A 23,013-nucleotide genomic window follows, 5' to 3' on the forward strand; every position below is an offset into this window, starting at 1 on the left:
GAGGGAGGAGCTTAATGTGTTTATATCATCAGGTTTTTACTTATACTCCGACACCAATGGGACATAAAAGAGATCCTGGATGCTTTAACTGGACTCATGATGGGAGTAAATTTACTGTGAGGCAAAGACGAGTTTCTGGCCTTTAGAGGCGGCGTTGTTGGTCCGAATAATAAAACCTGCAAACACAGGGTCTGACTAAAGAGGCCTACTGGACATTTTATCCTGTATGAACGACGACTGAAGAGCCTCTTCAAACACAGCAGACGGTCGACTCATCCACAGCTAACAGCAGGATACGACATGTAAAGTCAGCTGTACCTGCACAGCTCAAAACCAGCCCATTAAACAGTGAGGTGAAGTCATTTGATGTGAAAAGCATGAAGTGATGAGCTGCCTGAAGCTTTCACCGTTTCTCCTGAGCACAGGAGCTCCTCACAGGGATCCATTATTCCTCACAGACTCCTTCGTTTAACAGACAGAAAGACGAGTCACTCAGAGGATCTCCCAATTCAGGAAATATGGCAGATGTCCCGCCTTCTACCCCCAAAGAATCAGCTGATAGCAGTGATGAGGCCGAGGGTCAGGAAGGTTTGAGCTGTGTGCCGTCAGGTGTAAGTACTGCTTATCATGGTAACGTGATGAGCGCCATGAAACGGACGTTAACGAGGCTCTGATGATGGCCATCTGAGCACGTGCAGCAGAGTGACCTGAAGGGGAAAGGTTGAGCACAGTCGGTGATCTCTGGAGATATTTTTGCATCAGATGTGAGCTGTGAGGCCAAACATGCAGCTTTCAGTGCAGTGACAGCTTCACAGCGCTCACCAGGACTCGTTCAGGGGGGACGTCGGCACACGAGCTCGACCACAGCATCAAACTCCAGGAAGACACACAGTTCATGCTCGCCAGTTAAGCTTTCTGCTTCCTCCAGTGTAATATATATAGAGAGTCATAATTAAACATGAAAAAACAGTTTAATGATACAGGATCGTTTTTAATACTCATCAAACCTCCTGACAGAAAAAACGTAAAGGCTGAGTCAGGAGGCAGAATGATTGAATATGTGCTGCAGAGCTTGAAGAGCGACACAAACCCTCCTGATTTCCACTGTTCTCTGATGAAACTGTGGACATGTTTTGCAGCACTGCACACGCACACATGTGCAGCAGTGTTACATGTACTGACATTCAGGAAGACGAACGCGTTTTTATGTGTGAGGAGAAAATGCCGACTGAGCTTCGCTGTGCCGCACTCTGCTGTGTGCAGAGCCCTGATGATGCATATTTCAGCAGGACTAGCACAGTGAAAACTGAGCATCTAACTGCAGCATCGTCCCCCTGGGACCAAAAGGACCTTGAAGGGGGGCGGGGGGAAAGGTAGAGGATGGAGAGGAAAAGCTGCAGATGTGGAGACAGAGAGAAGAAAGAGCCGAGCTGGAGGACGCAGTAACAATAACTTCAAGGCCACAAATCCCAGAAATCCTCCAGCACCTAATCCTGATTAGAGAGCTGCTGTGGTGCCTACAGCTCTGAGAGCGCAGCGAGCTCATGCACATCACAGAAACAACCAATGAGCTGCTAAAGCTGAACTACTCTGTTTACTCACAGCTTCCTATTTTACCTCTGGACTCTAACAGAAGAGCTGTGCATCAGTCACAGTCCAAAATAATCCTTCTTTACATGAACAACTGTCTCACCACTCTATAAGCAGGCTGTGAAGTAGTGGGAAAACGTGTTCAAGTTAAAGGGGTAACCCTTTCCTGGCGCTGCCGCTCCTCCTCCTCAGCGCTTCCAGAGTTTTCCACAGAGGACCGGACGTTAGCGTCCCGGGTTTGCTGACACACCTGTGACATTAAACCCACAGAGCAGAGCAGGAACAGCATCTCTGAGCTCCGGCCAAAGAATCAGCGGTTACTGTGCAGTCATACACCAGTCTCTGTCCACTAAACTGGTTCTGCTGATCTGCTCCTGTGAGTTTGTATGTGTCATCTTTAATATTAGTTGGGCTTCACAGATATGTACCTGCTATCAGCTGCACAGAAATGTATGCAGTGTTTTCTAATGGACGTATAACCTAAAGGAAGTCTGGATGATGGGAAGAGGACGGCTGCAGTCTGCGCCGCAGGGTTCACAGCGGTTACTAAACATACACTGAGCTCATGATCTGAAACTGCTCGTGCTCAGTACGAACATGTGACTTATAAGACAGGAAGTAAGAGAAGGAGAACAGGCCTACTTTTAGTTGTTTGTTCATGTTGTTTCTTCAGAGTTTTAGGAGCTGACACAGAGCTGAATGCAGAGGTGAACACATCAGCTTAGTGTTCCAGCTGGAAAGCTGAGAGAGTCTACCTGGCTCCTCGGGTCCAATCAGAATAAAGCAGACTGACACCGAGTCATTCATTAATGTGTTTTTGGCCTGAAGTACTGGGATTACTCACACAATCTAATTTATTTCATACAAGTAAAAACTCTGACTGTAACATTCGTTTTTTTATGTTTACTTTAAGCCACTGTGGGTCATGGCCCTGCCTGTGACAGCTGAGCTGGGGGCGGAGTCTTCAGTGACATCATCCACCTTTCATTAAGGTGGCTGAAAAGCAAACAAAGGAACAGCAGACACACAAAGAGTCCCTTTGCTGTCAGACCGGTCCGGCGAGTGGACCTCTGCACACCCAAAACATCCACACATCACACAGCAGATGTGTGACACTGTCAGACTCACACAGTGAATACCAGCAGACATGTTTACCTGCTTCTACAAATTCCACTTCTGCCTTATGGAAAAGACGGCGTCACACAGCTTAACAATAAAAATCAGTCGAGCAGAGCGTGGACGAGCACAGAAGTAACAAATACGATAATAAGTTTGTTTCATTTGTCTGAAAGGATGATGATATGCTGCTGATTTATAGGAATATCTGACAGAGAATGTTAACAACAGTCATGTGCTTGTGTTACAGCAGAGCGCTTTGCAGAGGTCCATCCTGAACATGTTTGAATGTTTTATGTGACCCGTCCTAGTTCTGCTATAACCTGATGTGTCTGCATGTCACAGTTTTGGCATATTAATGATTTTTAACATGTGACTGCTCACGCCTGTACTAAAAGCTGTGTTGTTGACCTAACTCCATGGCTAACCTTCATGTGTGAGGAAGACACCTGGAATCTATCAGACAGACACAATGCACACCTGTGGAGAGCACAGGCCCAGACCAGTCCCTGATTAGTCCCAGACCAGCCCCTGATTAGTCCCAGACCAGTCCCTGATTAGTCCCAGACCTTTCCCAGACCAGTCCCAGACCTTTCCCAGACCAGTCCCTGATTAGTCCCAGACCAGTCCCTGATTAGTCCCAGACCAGTCCCTGATTAGTCCCAGACCAGTCCCTGACTGGCATTCAGAGCCAACCCGGCCCTCATATCGGCTCTGTTACCAAACTACTGGGATTTAAATGCCCCTGAACACACCTGACCACGATGGTCTTAACCAGGCCACCGTGTGTGGAACTCTCATCAGTCTCCATTCAGACACAAAACAATCAGCTGCAAGTAAAAAACATCTGCCTACATCGTACTGCGATAAAAGCTGCTCGAGGAGTGACCTCACACTGAGGAACCAACCAATCATGGCTGGCTGCAGACCTCCACTGACAGCAGTGCTGAGGAGGGCAGGAGGAGGTGATGGATGGGGAACACGACAGGAGAGGAGGAGGAGACATGTAGCAGCTTCCACCTGGTCTGATGCTAAAACAGCTCAACACTGAAACTTACAGATAGCTTGCTTATTACACAGTTATAAATGTGGGTGAGGCAGGTCTGCACTGATAAATGTGAATAAATGAAACGTTATTAAAGTCCTGCAGCAGCTGCTTAAATCGGCTCTGTTCCGGCCAGCTTTTTACATTTTTAATCCTCGAGTGTTAGAAAGTACTTTAAACAGAGACCTTCGCCGACTCTCTGCTGGCCTCTGACCGACGCGTTTCTGAGGGAAGAACCTGGTTTGGTCACTTTACGGTGAGATGGTTCAGTTTGGTTTGGTCTGTGTTTTTAACAATAACATGGCTCTTTTACTGGGAGGATCTGACTGAGACTGGGAGATGATTGGCTGTTGTTTTCCTGTCCGCAGCCCGGCCGATGACCCCGGCTGTGGTGTCCTCAGGCCAGAATCATGTCGACGCCCACAAGTTTCCTTTGAAGGCAGACTGCTGTGTACTCGTGGCGTCTTCTCCTCCAACTGTAACTTTTTATATATCAGGCAGTTTGTCTTTAAGAGGTCAGAGGTCACCACGAAGTGCTCACTCACCAGAGATAGTGTACTCGTCACTGTGACTCTCACTGATGCGAACCAGGAAGGCGCCATCTTTGTTTTGGGAGGCGAGCAGCAGCTTCTCCGCTTTCCCACGGTTTATGTTCCCGTAGTACCACCTGCACAGAGACGGAGTGGGCGGGATGATGGGAGGGAGGGAGTGGATGGAGAGAGAGAAGGAAAGGAAGAGACAGACATGAAGAATGCGTCACACGTGAAGCCATACAAGAACAAAAGCACACACGTGACGCCCGGTCAGTCTGACAGACAGACAGGTCCCGCCCGTTTGCCCAGACAAACCCGCCTGTATTTACTTTAAGTTATCAGAGAGGGCGGGTCTGAGCGGCACGATGCTCGGGTTTCACTGAAACCAGCTCAAACAGCAACAGGTTTGTAAACCAGAGTTTAATGATGCTGTGGGAGAAACACATCAGAGCTCATTACTGACTCACCCATCATTAGTTTCTGCTAGAAATAATAAAAAAGCAAGAACACCAAACATTTCCTGGTTTCAGGTTTACATGGTTCACGTGCACGTTTTGTAAAAAGATTCACCTGCACCTTTTTCCAAACAGCTGAAAAATAAAACCTGCAGTTCCTGTGCCGTCCAGCAGAGGCAGCAGTGAGTCCAGCAGAAATAAGCATGTTTACAGCCTGATACACACACTGATTGGTCCCCCCTCATGACACCTGTACTGAGGAGCAAGTTTTTAAAAGTCGCCTGTTTAAATTATATTAAGTTTGCATTATTGCATTATTGCATTAGCTGGTAATTTCATGCTCCGCCCTCTCATCCAAAGGAGGATGGATTTAGATTACATAACAATGCCAGATTCTTATCATATGCTTTGGAATGATGAGGTCAGATATTCTCAGGTGAATTTTAGCGGGTGTTAAAAGTCAAACTGCCTTCCTGTTCACGTTCACAGGCTCAAAGTAACTGATAAGTGTTTCTAAGGAGGCGTGGCCTGCTTCCACGTCATTTCCCAGCAAGTTAAGGAGATAAAGGAATTTGCATTTGATAGCTGTGCTTGGAAATCTTGATATGACGCTCAAAGTAGAAAAGAAGGTCGTGAAAGGCTGGAAAAAGGAAGCTGACTGAAAAAACACAAAAGCATCTGAAAATGCACAGTTAACACTCAGGCACAGACAGGTGGGCAGACTAGACAAGAAAGGGGTGAAACTGGGTGAACGGAGCAGGAAAGGAAGCGATCCAAAGCTCTGAATCATGATGGTTATGAAAATGGATTTGACTCTGATGCAGCTGAACATGATTCCAGCTCAGATCACAAAGCTGAAGTTCTGCACAGGCAGTTTTCATTCTCATAAAAGCAAAATAAGTCAGAGATACAGAAACACTCAGCTGCACCCTGTACCCTGTCCAAAGAAAGATCCCCAGCCTAACTGAGCATGCTCACAACTCCCTGAAGACAAAACTGAGGGCATAAAGACCCACAAAACCAGCAGCACCTGAAAGCAGCTGCACTGCAGAGCTGAAAAAGCCTCACAGAGGAGGAAACCCACGCCTGCCTGTGTGTGGGTTACTCATCCTTACGTCCAATCAGGTTTGAGCGTGTGAAACTGGACGAACGAGGGAATATAAAGGCTGAAATGAATAAATGAAATGTTTGTTAATGCTTCATTAAAGCTGGAAATCTGAACCGCGCGTCTGGATTGCTTCATTTAGCTTTGATGGACTCTGCTTCCCTTCCTGCAGAGGACACTTTAGTCTGAAATCGTGGCTTCATTTTCCCTCTGATGATTCTGAGATCATGATAAACATTCCTGGGGTTGTTAAAGGGTCCAGATGTGCGAGCTGGGCTGTGATGCTTCAGCAGCCCGACTCGTCCTCTTGTTCTGCTGTCAGACAAACGCAGTCGCTGTTGGGTCGGCAGCGTTCACACCGAAGGTGAAGCGGAGCGTGCACAGAGAGCTTAGCTGCAGGTGTATGAATAATGGAGCACCTGCAGCCGTGGGCCGGATACCGTCAGACATTCACACCTGACTTTGTCTGAACGCCAGGACCGTGCTTTTCATCCCTCTGCACACAAAGTCTCGAAACTTTTTAGCTTTCAGGGATGTAATCGGGGAGACATGGGGTCGAAAACGGCAGGAACGTTTGGAGGGTCAGCTGACGTCTGACTACAGAGCACCACGGGCACGCAGGAGGATGAGGGGTAAGCTGCTCTTAGTAAGAGTTCATGTTGTGTCTCTGATGGGCGGAGACAAATGCCATCACATGACAGGAAGAACATGCTGAAAACGTCTTTCTTCTGCTGACTGCTCACTGTGCTGAAGCCCCACCCACAGCTCCACGCCACACTTACGTCACTTTGTTTTCTCCAGTAAATCTAAAAACACCTTAAACTGTGTGAAAGCAGTCACATGACACAGTTCTACCAGTAACAGATCCACTCTGCTCTGACAGCAACACTCTAAAAATCAGGTTTCTTTTATTCTTTAAAAAGCGCCCATTTGCACTTGACCTTTGACCCTTTGGATATGAAATGGCATCACTCTGTCCTGTTTAGGGTTTGTGTTTTTGGCTACTCAGCACCTCTGCACCATTTCTGACAGGGTGTGTTTCAGAGCACACACGGAAAAATACACGGCTGTAGTTTACCGTGTGCGGCCCTCAGCGCCTGAAAGGAAAACAAAACAGGTCCCGAAGAGTGACAGGAGGCACCGGGAGACGGCCCACGGTGCGTCATCAGCGATAAGTCAGGTGGAAAGGTGTGGGCTAATTTTAGGTGGATCTTATTATGTGACTAATATTTTCACAGTCACCTGTCACTGTGGCCCCGCCCTTCCTTTACCTCAGACTCAGAGCCTGAACCAAACCAGAAAAACCTCAAACTCTCAGATCTGTCCAACAAATTTACAAAGAGTTTCTTGTTTAGTATCAATTTTAGTCTTTAAGAGCCTGAAGTGTCATTTTCTGTAAGCTGCAGGGACGCTGAGGCTGTCGGAGTTTTGGAGGAAGCCCAAAACAATCCTCCTGGTGTCCCATCAGACCTGGGATCAGACCTGGGATCAGACCTGGGATCAGCATCAGGAGTTTTGGTCTCACTGTCAGCTTTTATCTTGAAGAGTCTGTTTCTCTCTGCAGCACACAGACTGACTCCAGATTAAATATCTGCTGCTCCACATTAACAAACATGCAGCCAAAGCTCTGAGTGAAACTCATCTGAAAACTCAAAGTTTCATTCATTTAAACGACCATCAACGTGCTCAAGTTCACACTGACGTCCTAACTCCATTCAGCGGTCGCCCCTGTGTGTGTGTGTGTGTGTGTGTGTGTGGGGGGGGGGGGGGGGGGGTGTCACCCGTGGGCGTGCGTGGCACTCACTTGTGTTTGGCGAACTCGTCCTGCAGCAGAGCCACGTAGTTGGCGGGGACGAGGCCGGACTCCAGGCTCCCGGTGAGCTTCTTGGCCAGCACGTAGTCTCCGCGCTTCTCGATCACCGACAGCTTGTCGCCCTCCTTAACCGTCAGCTCGTCGTCGCTGCGGGCCTCGAAGTCGAAGAGCGCCGCGTACAGCTGCGCGGGCCGCTTCTTGGGCGCGGGGACGCGGATGTCCCCGGACACGGTGCGGATCTCGGCCGCGTGCGCAGCCGGGTTGGCGATGACGTGGTCGCGGTCGCGGGGCTCGGGGTACCGGAGGCCGGGCCATATCCGGTCCCAGAGGCACGAGCAGCACGGCAAACACGCGCGGCAGCAGCTCTCCATCCCGGCACGCGCAGGTCTGTGCCCGCCGCGGCCCGTCGCTCTCACCGAATTGCGTCCTCCAGCACGCACGCGCCTGCCGCTCGCGCCTGCCCCTCTCCGGAAACATCCCGCCCCGCCGGCGGGCGGACCGGAGGAACCGGTTTGTTCGGCTCCGAGCGGCGGGACGCGCTCGGCGGCTGCGGGAGTGCGCAAACGGAAACCGAGGCTATGCGGGTCGAGCACCGGAGCACAGCGCGGAGGATCGGTTTCGGAGCTCTGCGCACCTCCTGCTGCTCACACACCTGCAAACCGAGGGGGAGGAGCCCCGCAGGTGTGTGCGTGAGAGAGAGAGCGAGAGAGGAGGGAGGTTTGGGTGTGTGTGCTGGGTCTCCATCTTGTCCCGGGACACCCGGGATGACCACGTGTCCCACCTGCTTTGGAGGTTTTAGCTTTTGTGACGTCACAGGAACAGAAGCAGATCCATCTGAAACTCACTTGACAGCCCGCAACACGTTCCGGTGTTCAGGTGTCAGTCCGCCGTTACAAACACACCCACGGTGACTCATGAACTCAAGCTGCAGCACACTGGTGTCCAATATGAGGATCGCAGTCCCCCAAAGGGCCACCACACAGACGTCAGAAACATTTGAGCATTTAAAGAATAAATATTTAATGAAATGATGTGAGTGTGGCCATAATTCTAACAACTCCTTTTTATTTATATTCCTGCAGTTCCTCTGACGTCCAGCAGAGGCAGCAGTGAGTCTGTTGAAACCTTCCAGTACAAATAAACATGGAAGTGCAGCTGAAATATGGAAAATCAAACATACACGTATTCATATAATGAATGAATGAGGAACACAGGCAGTAAAAACTCAATGTTTAATGACATCATGTGACCAATAACATGGCTGCTGTGAGGTCACTGTACCAACAGACCAAGAAGGCGGAGCTCCAGGTTTGGTGCCAATGAGATTCCAGGATTGTGATTGGATGTTATTCTGTGTATGTGTGATGCTTCCACACAGTCTGTGCTAACCAAGCATCTTTTATATACAGTCTGTGTTATGATGTGTAATGTGCTATGAAGTCATGTGATCAAATTACGACGACTTCCCAAACCAAACAGGAAGTGACTTTAATCCGAACACTCGCTGCTGCAGGTTATTCAGCCCGGACACGGTCCGGTGTGCTGCATCCGACTGGATTTCTGTCAGAGGCCCCAGACGAACCTGCAAACTGCTCTGGATGCGATCTGCAACCACCGACGTAAATGCGGTGCAGTAAGGAGTCAGTCTTCATGATGGGAGGAAAAAAGGGAGCGTGAAAGCTGACGTCTGATAGATAGCACACCGTTTTTATTAGTATATTTAGCTTTGTGATGTACAGCTCGGGAGGAAACAAACCAAAAACAAACTGAACGGTCACAAAGTCCAGAAACATTTCAGCCTTAGCAGTGACATCACACAAAGAAAGCTCAGTCTGTATAATCATTGGTTTCTTCGTCATGGACCAGAGTGATATGTAGTCATCAACAAACAGAAAGAATAAGAACAACCCAGATTTCTTCTTTTTTTTCCTCTGTCCTTTAAGTTGCTTCACATATATTATCAACACTTTTCTAAAGAATCAAAATATTCAGCCACAGGTACTGCAAAAGGTATCCACTGTTATATAGAAGAATAATAAACACAATAAATATAAAAAGAATTGATTTGATATAATTTATATGGTATCAAAGAGAGGGAAATGGGCCTTCAGCTGCTTTTATAAAAGTCATGTCCTTTTTTCTGTTCCTGAGGTTGAGTTTCGCCGTCCGCAGTTTAAGTTTCGCTAAATACACTAACAGACTAAAGACCCGGGGCTCGAAATGGCTTTTCATTCACTGAGGAATCGTGTCCCACGGATCGCGGAGGGTCGCCGTGGCCCCGCTGGGATCCTGTGTGCCGTGGAGTCAGCCGAGAGGTCGGGGGTCAACCGCAACCCACCCCTCCAGAGCCGAACAATCGCACAACTCCCCCCTCCCACACCCAGAAGGCCGCCCGGGAACGCCTCGACTTTCTTCACCGAGCACGTTAGCGTGGCAGATTTAACTCAGCGCTAACGATGCTAACAGGAAGTACCCGATCCCCCAGACCCTACGGAGGACTGAAACTGCCAAAATGACTGAACAGCTCAAACACTTTAACAGAAAATTAAATGCATCAACCCAAACATTTCTGTCCGTATTCACCTTCGTACAGATTTACCCCGTCTGGCTTTGACCCGGCTTCAGTGACTGTGGCAACATCTGGACCACATCTGGGCCAGGCTCACCACCTCTCCTGCAGGAAATCGCCGTCTTCTAAAAACTAGACCAAACTGTGCACTACTAAAAATAATGAAAATAAAAATATATAAATAATGTTCTCATTTGTTATAATCCCATAAAACTAACACTGATGAACTGAAAACAGACTTTAAATTAAAACTAACGGCCTGCAAAACATTTACCTGAGCTGTAAATGAGCCTTAGGTCAGGTCCAAACATGGCTGCTGCACGGGTGCCAATTACATTCATTTATTCATGCATTCATTTTGCACTTTATTTCCTTATTTAGAACATGAAACAGGAAATAAAGAGGAGAATTACAGTTCAGATTAATTTCTTAGTTTGATGCATTTAAAGGTGCTAAGGCCATTAGTTCTTTTGGCACTCTCAGGCCTCCACAGTGGGAAAGGGCAGAGTGTGAAAGGTGGATAATCATATTTAGTCTCAGTCCCATTTCCCTGTGTGAGGAAGGAGTGAGAGGAACTCAGGAGTGGAAAAGAGAGGCATGAAGATGAAAACAGAAAGAACCAGAAAAGAAAAATAGCAAAAATCTGTACATGTAAACATCACACTTCCACTGAGTCGAACCATGAGGAGAGTTACAGGTTTCACATTGGTATTACTGAAGGTACGAAGGCCCGGCAGAGGACGTCGAGACAGCCACGAGTCCGGCACAAAGAAGTCAGCCAAAGACGGGAAGGAAAGAAAAAAGCACAAACTGAAAACCAGGAAACCAAGCGGCCCGGACGCCGTCTTTATATTCTGACAGAAGCCGTACAGATAGAAAAATAAAAACGCTCCATAACGCCGTCTGCCTTCTTTCTTTTTTTTCTTAAAGACGTGTTTTGAGCTTAGATTCTGATTCGATGGGACCTGACTGGCATCGCGACTACAGACGCCCCCGTCTGACGCCGTCCTCCACAGCGACATGTGATTCAAGACTTTTGCACAAACAATACATCCTGCACTTTGATGTTCATGTCTGCATCTGTTAGAAACCTGCCGCCATGACAGCCAGATTTAATGAATGAAGCGCACGTTTCCACGCTTCATCAAACTCCAGTCTTTGAGCCAAAAGGAAAAAAACTGAGAGGAACCAGCTGGAGTCCATGGTTCCTGCTTCTACACCGACTGCTGACCCTCACTTCTGAGGGTGAGGAACGACCGGGAGCACGATCCCATCGTGAGGTCACGCCCCTTTAAATTCGTCCCTGAGGACCGATCGTCTGAGGCGGACGGTTCAGAGGAAACTGCTCAGACTGTGGGTCGAGCTCTCCTCCTCCTCGCCACGTCTTCCTCCGTGCAAAGAGCGGTTGGCACCTCCTTTGAGTGATCTAAAGGTGACAGCAGCAGGAAGACCCTAACCCTGAACCTTAAGATGACCCCTCAACATCCTTCAGAGGGGCTGACAGGAGGCTTCTGTTACCTGTGCACACAGGTGGGCTCTCCATGCTGACTCACCGTCATCACAGCAGGCTGCGACTGATGTTTTTTTCCTTTTAAGGAGGACCGACTTTAAAACAGGTGGGCATGAAGACAGAAGGCGCTAAATGTGAAGTAAACTGATCGACTCCACCTCGAGAGTCTCCGAGGCCCGAGAGGTCGACGAGACGCCGTGACCTTTGTGACAGACTGACCACCTCTGCCTCAACACGACCTTTAAAAACAGAGCAGCTGTGGAGGACAGCTAAGATGAGCTCAGCATCCGCGGCGGCGCCGGCCGGGTCCCGTCTGCTGACATGCACGTTTGGAATGTGTGGTAGAAACTGCTGGAATATAAAAAGACCACTTTAATCACACTACAAAATATAGAAATCAGAAGAAGAATCACGTCATACTAAAAAATAGAAACTGGATAGAAACGCATCTGCTATGTACTCGACCGTGGAGACGTTAACAACGAGCGGAGAAGGAGGCGGCGGTGGCGTATGGCTAAAACACCCGGATCATTCTCCCGATCTGTCCGGCTGTGCCGACAGCAGGAATGGAAACCAAACAGAGAGCAAATTCCACCTTTCTGCAGATTGTCATTTGCTTTTTGTTGTGTGTGATTCAGAAACATCCTCTCTGAGAAACAGGAAGTGATGCGATGATTTCATCAGACCATCTTAAAGGTGTTATGAACTTATTCCTTAAGAAATCCAACAAAAGACGAATAATAACAAGGTCGCCAGAGGTCGTTTCAAAGGAGCAGAAGGTATCGAGGAGGATGAACAGAACCGCTTCGAACATCCGACCCTGGCGTGAGCAGGAAGTTAAAGGAAGTCGGGAACATGAAGCAGAAGTGCATCGAACTGTTCCTGCGTTTCATCTGAACTTTATGGAGCCCTCAGAGTCCGTACAGGCGATTCTGAAGGCGATCACAGAGAAAGACTGCTTCAAACGACGCGTTTGGAGACTTCAGGACATCCTCCCCGACAGCAGGAAGCCTGTCAGCCGATTCAACCAATCGCACGCTGCCATTCAAAGTAAACAAACAGCTGTTTGTCTAACGGGAGGATCTCGTTTATTTCTCACAAACATTTGGGAGCTCCGAGGCTTTCGGAACGGCAGCAGTGCAGGTGAAACCCCGCCGCGGTCCGAGGGATCGCCACACCTCCAGGTCCCGTGTCTGCTGACGCTGCCGCCACAGCAGAGAGCGGTTCGGCCCATCACAGCACACCTGGACCGGTCCAGGTGACCCAGAGGTGCTGGGTCGCTCTGACTCTGAAAGCCAGGAAGCCGAAGCAGAGGCAGCATCTGAGAGCACAGTGAGGATCAGACGGAGGAAGAGCAGGACGGGACGCCGGGGCCCAAACTCTGTTTACGAGGACGAATAAAGTTTGATTGAACATCGGTGTTGATCGTCCTTTTTAAATGCTTTGAGGTGAAAGGTGGGTCAAAGGTCGTGCCCTCCTGCTCTTCTTCTTCTTCTCGTCTTTTTTTTTTTTTTTGCATATTTTTCTCCAGTTTTTCTCTCGCTGATCTTTAATCACAGCTTTCCAAAAACAAAACCTCATCAAATTCAGTCACTTCCATGTGAAACTTTTCCCAAAGCTTGGGCGCTTCTGTCGCTGCACATGAGCGTGAATGTGTGGATGTTTGGGTGGAGGCTGTGAGGTCTGAGCTGCCATCACAAACCTTCCGGTGAACGTGGTGATTATCAGCCGCATGACAGAAAACTGCCATGCCACGCCTCCCCTTTGCTTCACAGCAGAGCGGGGCGTGGGGGGTTGGGGGCGGTCCCTCTGAGGAAACATGCATACACTCACACAAAGGGGCCCCGCCCCTTCACGTCACAGATGACTGTTGCTTTCCTCGCTGTGCAAAAAGGGAGCAAATTACAGTGAAATGACCGTTGAGCTGAGAAGAAACCATAATAGAAGCAGAGCATCATCCAGGAAACCAGGAGCTTAACGAGCCCAAGTCCCTAACGAGCGCCCGAGGCCTCAACGAGGGCCCAAACTCCTAACAAGCCCGAGGCCCTAATGAGCGCCCGAGGCCTCAACGAGGGCCCAAACTCCTAACAAGCCCGAGGCCCTAATGAGCGCCCGAGGCCCCAACGAGCCCGAGGCCTTAACAAGCCCGAGCGCCTAACGAGCCCGAGGCCTTAACGAGCCCGAGGCCTTAACGAGCCCGAGGCCTCAACGAGGGCCCAAACTCCTAACAAGCCCGAGCGCCTAACGAGCCCGAGGCCTTAACGAGCCCGAGGCCCCAACGAGCCCGAGGCCTCAACGAGGGCCCAAACTCCTAACAAGCCCGAGGCCTTAACGAGCCCGAGGCCTTAACGAGCCCGAGGCCCCAACGAGCCCGAGGCCTTAACGAGCCCGAGGCCTTAACAAGCCCGAGCGCCTAACGAGCTGAGGTTCAAAATGCACTTTGAAGCTAAATTTCACATAATGAAAAATAATTATCTTTAAACAACGCTATCAAAAGACAAAAGTACTCGGCGGTGATGAGAACGAGAATTAAAGGAAGAGTTTGGGTGTGGCGGAACAACTTGCTTCCTTGCAGAGATCCTGATGGGACGTTTGATGTTCTGACAGCTAGCTTAGCTTAGCTCAAAGACTGCAGGCAGGGGTAAACAGCTAGCCTGGCTCTGTTTAAAGGCCAGAAAATCTGCTTACATTCCTGTACAGAGCACCAGCTAACATGTTATGTTTTCGCTCTCTTTTTTTAGTATGGCTTCTTTTTACAGGACATAACATGCTAATGAGTAAGCTAGCCACTTCCCCCAGCTTCTAGTGTTTAAAGCTAAGCTAGCTTAGGGCTACTGTCTTGTATCCTATATGGTCCAGAAGCTACTGCTGAGCCATAAACATGTTAACTTCTGCTCTAAAGTTTTAACATGGGAGTCTATGAGGCCAACCCACCACTGGAGCCTCCAGAGGACATCAGAGGAACTGCAGCTTCTAGAGCTCCAGGGTTGGAAGGTGCAGCTGAAATTTACAGACAGGTACAACAATGAGGTCAGATTTTCATCTAACTTGAAAGCAAATCCTATTTCCACAAACGTCAAACTCTTCCAGCAGCAGAGCGTAAGCAGGGACCAGAACATCAGGTGTGATTCCAACATGGCTGAGAACCTGAGGGAGGAGCTCCCGCTCCACGTATCTGCTGCCTCACTTTCCTCTCAGACTAATCACAAGTTACCCACTAGTAAACAAACAGATAGTATTAATCTACACGGGACTAGAAGTTTGTACAGCCCTCCCCGTGCCCTCCAACAGGACGAAACTGAGGGGAGGGTCCGAAAAGAAGAAGATTCACAGTTAGAAAGTCACAAAACACGACAGGAATCGAGCCCTATGAAGCAAAACAAAGAAAGCAGCCGACCAAGCAGCCAGCGAGACAGAGAGGAGCGCCGCATCGGACCGTCGCTCTCTGAGCCGGTTGGTCGGTCGCGTTTTCACGGGGCACTGCGGCGAGCTACCGCCCGGCTGTGTTGAGGTTTCAGGTCTATGGCAGAAGGTCCGGTTTTTAAAATAGCAGCAGCAACATGAAAGTTCATCATTATAATCATAGTAATAACAACAATAATAGTAATGGCCATCTCAGAGTTTAACAGACACACACAGTAAGACGGAGCAGTCCTCCTCATCCTCTGAAGCCTGAGGAAGAGGAGGAGGTTTAGGTCCACGAAGAAGAGCCGGAGAGTAGGTCCAAACAGAGAGAAGAAGAAGAGGAGGAGGAGGAGGAGGGACAGATGCTGAGGTTTCGTAGAAGCTGGAGGTAAACCTGCGCACACGCGCACGACTCTCCTCAGAAAAGAAAGAAACGCTGACGACATCAGGAGGCGGAGAAACCCGGCTTCACCTGCAGGAGCTGAGCATTTGATTGGCAGGTCTGATCTGAGGTATTTCCTGGCGGTCAAAATGGCGTCTCGGATGCATAAGTGAGCACGCGGCTCCCTGGGCAAAGGGGAAGGACGGGGTGAGGTCAGAGGTGAGGAGAAAGTGCTGAAGGACACAGAGAGCTTATATACAGGCGAGCACGAACAGTCCATCTGTTCTTTTTCTTCTTTCACTTTAAAAAAGTCCAACGGACAAATCGCAAAAGAGAAAACGTCCCAACAAAGAAACGGACAGCGTCCGAAAACAGACAGCCTCAGCGCGACGTCGTTTTTATAACCAGAAGAAGATCGACCCGAACTCCCACAGCTCCCCACAGAGTCTTTGCTCCTCCTCCTCTGTGATTGTGAGGCGCCTCCGCAGAGGAGCCGAGCTTCCTGCGGCGTTCCGGTTTTTGTTCTCAGGCAGGATTCGGTGGATTCTTCGCCCTCGCTGCGGCCTCAGGTTCCCGTTTTCCTCCAAACGGTCGCCACAGTTTCAAAGCAGGCGAGGCCGGCGAGGGCGCAGGAAACGTGACGGGGTAGTGTGTGTGTGTGTGTGTGTGTGTGTAAGAGTGACAGAGTGTGTGTGTGAGAGATCAGTTCTGCTGCAGGATGAGGTTTTCCAGCTCGTCTGCTGAGCGCAGCAGGAAGGCGGCTGACTCTCGGTATCCGGCGATCAGCTGACGCACGGCCGTGATCTCAGGCTGGCTGAGCTGGGTCGACGCCCCCCCCCCTCCTCCGCCACCACTGCCCCGCCCACCGAGGCTGTTGGCGGCAACAGAAGAGGAGGAGTTACTGACGTTGGTGGAGGAGTGAGACTTCATGCTGAGGTCAGTGGGGCCTGCAGAGGAACACGGACGAGATTATGATGTCATTACTTAGAAATGATATGATGTTACATACAATATGTTCCTGATATGAGAAAACATCCACAGGAAAGACCCAAACATTTAAACTTTGGACCTTTAATGATGAAACCACACCCAACAATCTGTAAATAAAAGATGGACTGCTTGCATCATCACTTACCGTTGGTCTGACCAGCAACAGCAGCAGCAGCAGCACCGGTTGTCAGGGAAACAGGGTGTTGCATGGTGGCGCTCAGGCCTGGGTATCCACGGTAACCGTAGCTGAGGCCAGCGCCGTTGATATAGAGCTGGGACTCCTGGGAGGAGAAGGCTGAGGCGGCCAATGAGTAGGCGGAGTGAGCGAGGGACGCCGGCTCCCTCAGCACGCCTCCGACCCCGGACGGCTTATCCAGAGCGATCTGCTCATCCTGAGGAAGGACAAGGAAGTCAGGAGCTTTTCAAAATAAAAACAGCACGATGGGGGCAGGAAGCAGGAATGCTGATGCTGACAGGGGATTTTTCTCTCATGGAATTAAAGAAAAACTTCCAAAACTGGAAAGTTGATAAACACAAACTGCAATCACAGCAGCTTCTAAACATAGTCACATGATCATGGGCGCCGCCTGCCGTGGGCGTGGCCTCGCCCCTGCCCTCGCCCCTGTCCTCGACACTGTCCTCGACACTGTCCTCGCCACTGTCCTCGCCCCTGTCCTTGACACTGTCCTCGCCCCTGTCCTCGACACTGTCCTCGCCCATGTCCTCGCCACTGTCCTCGCCCCTGTCCTCGACACTGTCCTCGACACTGTCCTCGCCACTGTCCTCGCCACTGTCCTCGCCCCTGTCCTCGACACTGTCCTCGCCCCTGTCCTCGCCCCTGTCCTTGACACTGTCCTCACCCATGTCCTCGCCACTGTCCTCGCCCCTGTCCTTGCCCCTGTCCTTGACACTGGCCTCGCCCCTGTCCTCGACACTGTCCTCGACACTGTCCTCGCCCCTGCCCTCGCCCCTGTCCTTGCCACTGTCCTCGCCCCTGTCCTTGACACTGGCCTCGCCCCTGTCCTCGACACTGTCCTCGCCCCTGTCCTCGCCCCTGTCCTTGACACTGGCCTCACCCCTGCCCTCGCCCCTGTCCTCGACACTGTCCTCGCCCCTGTCCTCGCCACTGTCCTGGCCCCTGTCCTCGCCCCTGTCCTTGACACTGTCCTCGCCCCTGTCCTCGACACTGGCCTCGCCCCTGCCCTCGCCCCTGTCCTCGACACTGTCCTCGACACTGTCCTCGCCACTGTCCTCGCCCCTGTCCTCGACACTGTCCTCGCTACTGTCCTCGCCCCTGTCCTCGCCCCTGTCCTCGACACTGTCCTTGACACTGTCCTCGACACTGTCCTCGCCCCTGTCCTTGACACTGGCCTCGCCCCTGCCCTCGCCCCTGTCCTCGCCCCTGTCCTCGCCCCTGTCCTTGACACTGGCCTCGCCCCTGCCCTCCCCCCTGTCCTCGCCCCTGTCCTTAACACTGTCCTCGCCCCTGTCCTCGACACTGTCCTCGCCCCTGTCCTCGCCCCTGTCCTCGACACTGTCCTCGCCCCTGTCCTTGACACTGGCCTCGCCCCTGTCCTCGACACTGTCCTCGCCCCTGTCCTCGCCCCTGTCCTCGCCCCTGTCCTTGACACATTTCGTCCCTGAAACATGGCTGTAAGTCAGAGCTGTGCAGTGGCCACAGCATGTGTGTGTCTGCATGATGAGGAGACGCTGCTGCTGTAAATGACAGAAATGCGTCAGCGCTGCTGTTTGGTCTCAAAAGCTCGTAGCTGTTCTGTGGTCATCAGTCGGGTTTGTGTCACAGATAATAATCCTTATTTTTTGAAAAACAGGAACCTTAAATTGCTCGTCTGTTGCTGTGGTGTGAATGGTCTTTATCAGCTGTATGTATGCACCGCTTCACATTTTCCACAGCGAGCTGGATTGGAATCTTTGTCGGGCTGACTCTGGCCCGCGTTCCTCATCTTTGACACCAGCACTGAAGCCCTGATGTTCCTTCGGGGTTTTTCTGATCAGAAAGGAGAGAGCGCCTCCCGCTGGAAGCCGTCAGTAAAGCAGCTCCGTGTCTGACACAACTGTGGAAGCACTGCAGGTACTCACGTGGTAGGCTTCGAGGCGCATCCTCTTGGCAGCGTTGCGTGATTCGCTCTCGCAGGCAGCAGCCAGGATGTTCTCAGCCATGGCCGAGGTGAGGTGAGGTGGAGTGGGGCGGGTCTGAAAACAACAGAAGCTCAGCGTCAGAGTCTTTGGGTTCTTCATCACGTTCACATCACTAACATCAAGGAAAATCATGCACAGCAGAAAAAAACAGAACAATTAATCAACGAGCTAAAAAAGCGATCAGCAGGAGAACATCAGGAGTGATCGTGAGAGTGGAAGGAAACGTCCAGGAGAAGGTAGTCAAACCGCTTCAGCTCACAGCGAGGAGGAAAACACACTGAGGAAGAGGAGGTGGAGATGAAGAATGAGGGCACCACAGGGGGGATGCTGGGAGGAAGAGCCTGAAGATGGAAAATAAGAGGTTTACAGGTGGGAGAGGAAGATGAAGGTAAACTGATGATCTGTGAGGAGAAGAGGAAAAACAAGAAGAAAAAGAGGATGAGGAGGAAGAACCAGAACAAGAAGAAACAGCAGGAGATGAAGGATAAGAAAGCTTAGATGATGAAGAATAACATCAGCTATCCAAGCACGCAATGTGTGTCTCCACCACCAGGGGCAGCAGAGACTGTGCCGTGATTGGTCAGTTTGTCCTCCACACTCTCAGACTACATTTATGACATTTACCTTCAGAGATCAGAGAGCAGCTTTAAAATGTTTCTAAGATTTTATTCATGAGCTCAGACTCAGCTGTGATGATCACCTGTGAAAGCTCCTGGCTCTGACCTTTGCCCTGCCCTCTGTGGACGCAGACGTGAGCACCATGACAGAGACAGCGCTGTGACTGTGTGGGACACGTGCTCCGAGTTTCTTTGTCACATGTTCCACTACAGGCACCTGTACCTGTTCCTTTGGTATATTATACTGAGCTCTTCATGTCCTCTTTAAGTTCTGCACGTGAGTAAAGTGCAGCGCCCCCCTCCTTCTGACCTTGTGTTTTAGGTCACGGTGAACAAACCGCTTCAGTGCATCTGAGACCTTCACTTAAATGCGACTCTACAGAAGTTCAACCATCCCAGCTAACCTTTGAGAACCGGGCCCCTCGTCTCGCAGACGCCCCCTGCAGGGACCTCCAGGGTGGAGCAGATTAAAGAAATAAGCAAAGAAGAAGAGCAGCATGCGTGTCGCAGTACCTCCATGCCGTTCTTCTTCATGCGACGGCAGGATTTGAGGTAGGTGCGGATGCGCTTGCGGGCGCGTTCCTGGAACTCTGGGAACTGTCTGCTGCAGGACTCGATGATGGCCTGGATCTTCTCCTTAGGCTGCTTGGAGATGGGCACCATCCGATCCAAGTTCTCGTCCACAAACAGACGCACAAACATCTGCAGGAGAGCGCACACACACAGCAGGTAATGCCTACATGCAGATGACACAGTTTATACACTGGAGAGGAGTTGAACAATCAAATGTCAGAGACAAAGATAACAGCTGGACTGTTCTCATAACTCACCTGTTTAAATGGTATTAAGTCTTAAAGTTTGCATTTTTAGGGGCGTGGCCTATTGACTGACTGTCTGCTAGGCTGAACTGGACCTCTGCACCATGCTTGTGTTGTTGGAGGCTTTTGGAGCATTTTCAATGAACAGATGTGATCAGCACTGATCAGCAGACATGCTCTGCTCCTTGTCTGTTCCTCGCTCTAAGGAAACGGTCGTTGGATGTTCGGTCTCTGCTGGACAGAGCGTGTGAACACCTGTCTGCAGTGTCTGGAAGCACAGCTAACGCAAGCTTTGATCATTTGGTAGATTGTGATTATAAAAGTGGATGAAGGTTCAGATGTGTCGTGCTTTGGATCGATGCCTCGAACAGCTCTCCGACATTTCTATTTATCAGCATAAGGACACGTTTATTGATGGACGTCATTCAAAGCGCCGTCTCTCACTTACATTAAAGGCCTTTAATCTCTCGGGGTCGACGCCCTCTGTGTCGTTCATCTTGTCGTTGTCGTCGTGGTCGTCGTGGTCGTCGTCATCATCATCGGGAGCGCCCTGGCTGCCATGACGCCCCACAGTCAAGTCTTCGGCGCTCAAGTCCATTTTCATGCTGTCGTAGCTGCCGCCTGAACTGTACTGTGGGGACTGAACACACACACACACACACACACACACACACGGTTACGAGCGTGCTCTCTGTTTTACATGTTTCAGGGCTGTAAGTGGCTCGGCTGTTCCGACGGACTCGTCTTTAATAAAACACTAATTAAGAGTCTTGTTAGCGTCTGACGGCTCGCCAATGAAAAGGTCCTTAAATATAAAGATTTAGTTCACTGCTGCAGACACTCAGACATCATCGTGACGAGTAATTATCAGCTGGAGAACAGTCCAGGCAGGATCACCTTACTAATACTTGAACACTTTCAAGAGAACCAAGTCAAATACTGGTTCCCTCTCACAGCACGAGGCAGACCGCCTTTAAAAACACAAATACAGGACAGGCTGCCATCAAAAAACCAGGAAACACATGAAAGAAAACCAGTGAGACCAGTGAGACTTCTGGGAGAAGCTCTGTGTGCAGCTGGAGGTCAAACTGAGAGGCTCGATGGTAAAACGGTGCAGAAACCGTCCAGTAAAGAATGTTTTCAAGAGTTTTGAGTTATGTGCTCAGAGCAAAGTTCAGATGGAAACATCAGACTGACGCATCAGATCTATGACATCACAGAGAGTCTGAGCTGCTGACTGTGTGAGACGAAAGCTTTTATTGTGACGGGCAGAAACAGGAAGAAGTTCACAGAACAAATCGTGGTTCTGCTACGGATGACGTCATGACGACCGGGTCGTGGAGCCCAGGCAGTCATGAAACCCACTCAAGCTGTGTTAGACCGTACTCCATAACAGCGTGCACGTGCACACACACACATGCACGCACGCACACGCACGCACACACACACACACACACACACACACACACACACACACACACATGCACGCACGCACACACACACACACACACACACACACACACACACATGCACGCACGCACACGCACGCACACACACACACACACACATGCACGCACACACACACGCACCTGTCGAGAGTTTCTGGCTCTCTGCGTGAGACGAAGCTTCGTGTGAGTCTGTGTTTGCAGCCTGTCTGCAGTAACACACTCCCTCCAAGGCCAGCGCACATTGTTGTGAGTCTGTGCTATTCAGCGCCGCAGAAAGGCAGCGAGACGAGGAAGGAAGAAGGGCGATCTCCTGCGACTGCGTGAACGTTTCCTCCAACAAAGCAGCGTGTTTGCAGACAAAAGCGAGGACGGGAAGCAGAGGAGATGTGTTCATGGACGTCACGACGAGACACTTTTTCACTTCCATATCATTTCTTTGTTTCACAACCTTTAACAGTTTGAAAACAGCTTCCAGGCAGATCTCAGAGTCAGGCTCCTCTCATCCTCAGAGCTGTTTACACAATCTGATCCATCCAATCACAGGTGTGCTTGGAGCTGGCCAGGTGAGATGTTTCCTTCTTGCTGATGTGTGATGTCATTGCAGGGTTATACAAGCTGAAGATAACTGGATGTCTTCTTTAGGTTTAGAGACCTTGTGAAGGAGAGGTGAAACATTTCCAACAACCTAAGAAATCCTGCCGACTTCAACTCGGAGCTTCCTAACAGCCTTTCAGCTCCAAGCTTCAAACCTCTGAGGCTCCACTGAGAGCTACAAACCGAATCTTTCAGCTCCCACAAACTGATCAGTGTGGCTCTTCTACAATAAACATTAATGTCCATGAAGAAGAGGATTTACAAGGTCTCGTTAGAAATCGCACCAAGCTAAGCTCTGCAACGGCAGAACCTGAACTGTAGTGACGTTTGAAGGGTTGGTGAAGACGGCCAAGCTTCAGGGCTGTGGTCAGCTTACATGAACATCGGTGTGTGTCTTTGATGAACGAAGACAAACACCGTCACATGACAGGAAGAAGATGCCTCAAACTTCAGCCCAGAGAAGGTCCGAGATGGTCAGCACAGCTGGATGTTAGCCATTAATCTGCTGCTAACCTGGTTTGGACTCCTGATCCTCAGCTTCATGCCTCACTGAGAAGGACTCTTCTCTGAAATCTTCATATATTTGGTGTCAGACACATGAATAGCTTCATAAACTGAGTTTAAAGGCCCTCTGGAAAGAGGCAACGCCACTGCCATCTTAACAAAACCTCTTCCTCCTCACTACAGCCCCGCCCCCTGACATGAAGCGGAGGCTCCTCACTCGACAGTTACAGCTGAGGTAAACAGCAGACAGGCAGCCAACACAACTTTGCTATCAGGGTACAGTTTCTAAGGAGACTCTGGGGTAAAAACCTAAAATACCACAAAAATATTTCATTTTTCGGGATACAAGGTTAATGTAA

At 50.1% G+C, this 23,013-nt stretch overlaps 2 protein-coding genes across 4 annotated transcripts in view; both read right to left on the minus strand.

The window, feature by feature from the left end:
* The window catches only part of srms (src-related kinase lacking C-terminal regulatory tyrosine and N-terminal myristylation sites), a 30,022-nt gene extending 21,482 nt beyond the window's left edge, over positions 1 to 8,540 (minus strand). Inside the window, exons 1-2 of the mRNA XM_063465350.1 lie at positions 7,649 to 8,540; positions 4,297 to 4,418 (exon numbers count right to left, since the gene is read on the minus strand). Of these exons, the coding sequence (XP_063321420.1) occupies positions 4,297 to 4,418; positions 7,649 to 8,028 (502 nt within the window). The 5' untranslated portion in view covers positions 8,029 to 8,540. The remainder of the gene's footprint in view (positions 1 to 4,296; positions 4,419 to 7,648) is intronic.
* An 803-nt stretch (positions 8,541 to 9,343) lies between these two features.
* Positions 9,344 to 23,013, minus strand: part of LOC134619510 (nucleolar protein 4-like) — an 85,835-nt gene continuing 72,165 nt past the window's right edge. For all 3 annotated transcript variants that reach the window (XM_063465351.1, XM_063465354.1, XM_063465352.2), the window contains 5 exons: positions 20,557 to 20,748; positions 19,804 to 19,992; positions 18,614 to 18,727; positions 16,659 to 16,905; positions 9,344 to 16,470 (listed from right to left, as the gene is read on the minus strand). In XM_063465351.1, the coding sequence (XP_063321421.1) occupies positions 16,226 to 16,470; positions 16,659 to 16,905; positions 18,614 to 18,727; positions 19,804 to 19,992; positions 20,557 to 20,748 (987 nt within the window). In that variant the 3' untranslated portion in view covers positions 9,344 to 16,225. The remainder of the gene's footprint in view (positions 16,471 to 16,658; positions 16,906 to 18,613; positions 18,728 to 19,803; positions 19,993 to 20,556; positions 20,749 to 23,013) is intronic.

The sequence above is a fragment of the Pelmatolapia mariae genome, linkage group LG20 (assembly GCF_036321145.2).
Source record: "Pelmatolapia mariae isolate MD_Pm_ZW linkage group LG20, Pm_UMD_F_2, whole genome shotgun sequence".
Lineage (NCBI taxonomy): Eukaryota > Metazoa > Chordata > Actinopteri > Cichliformes > Cichlidae > Pelmatolapia > Pelmatolapia mariae.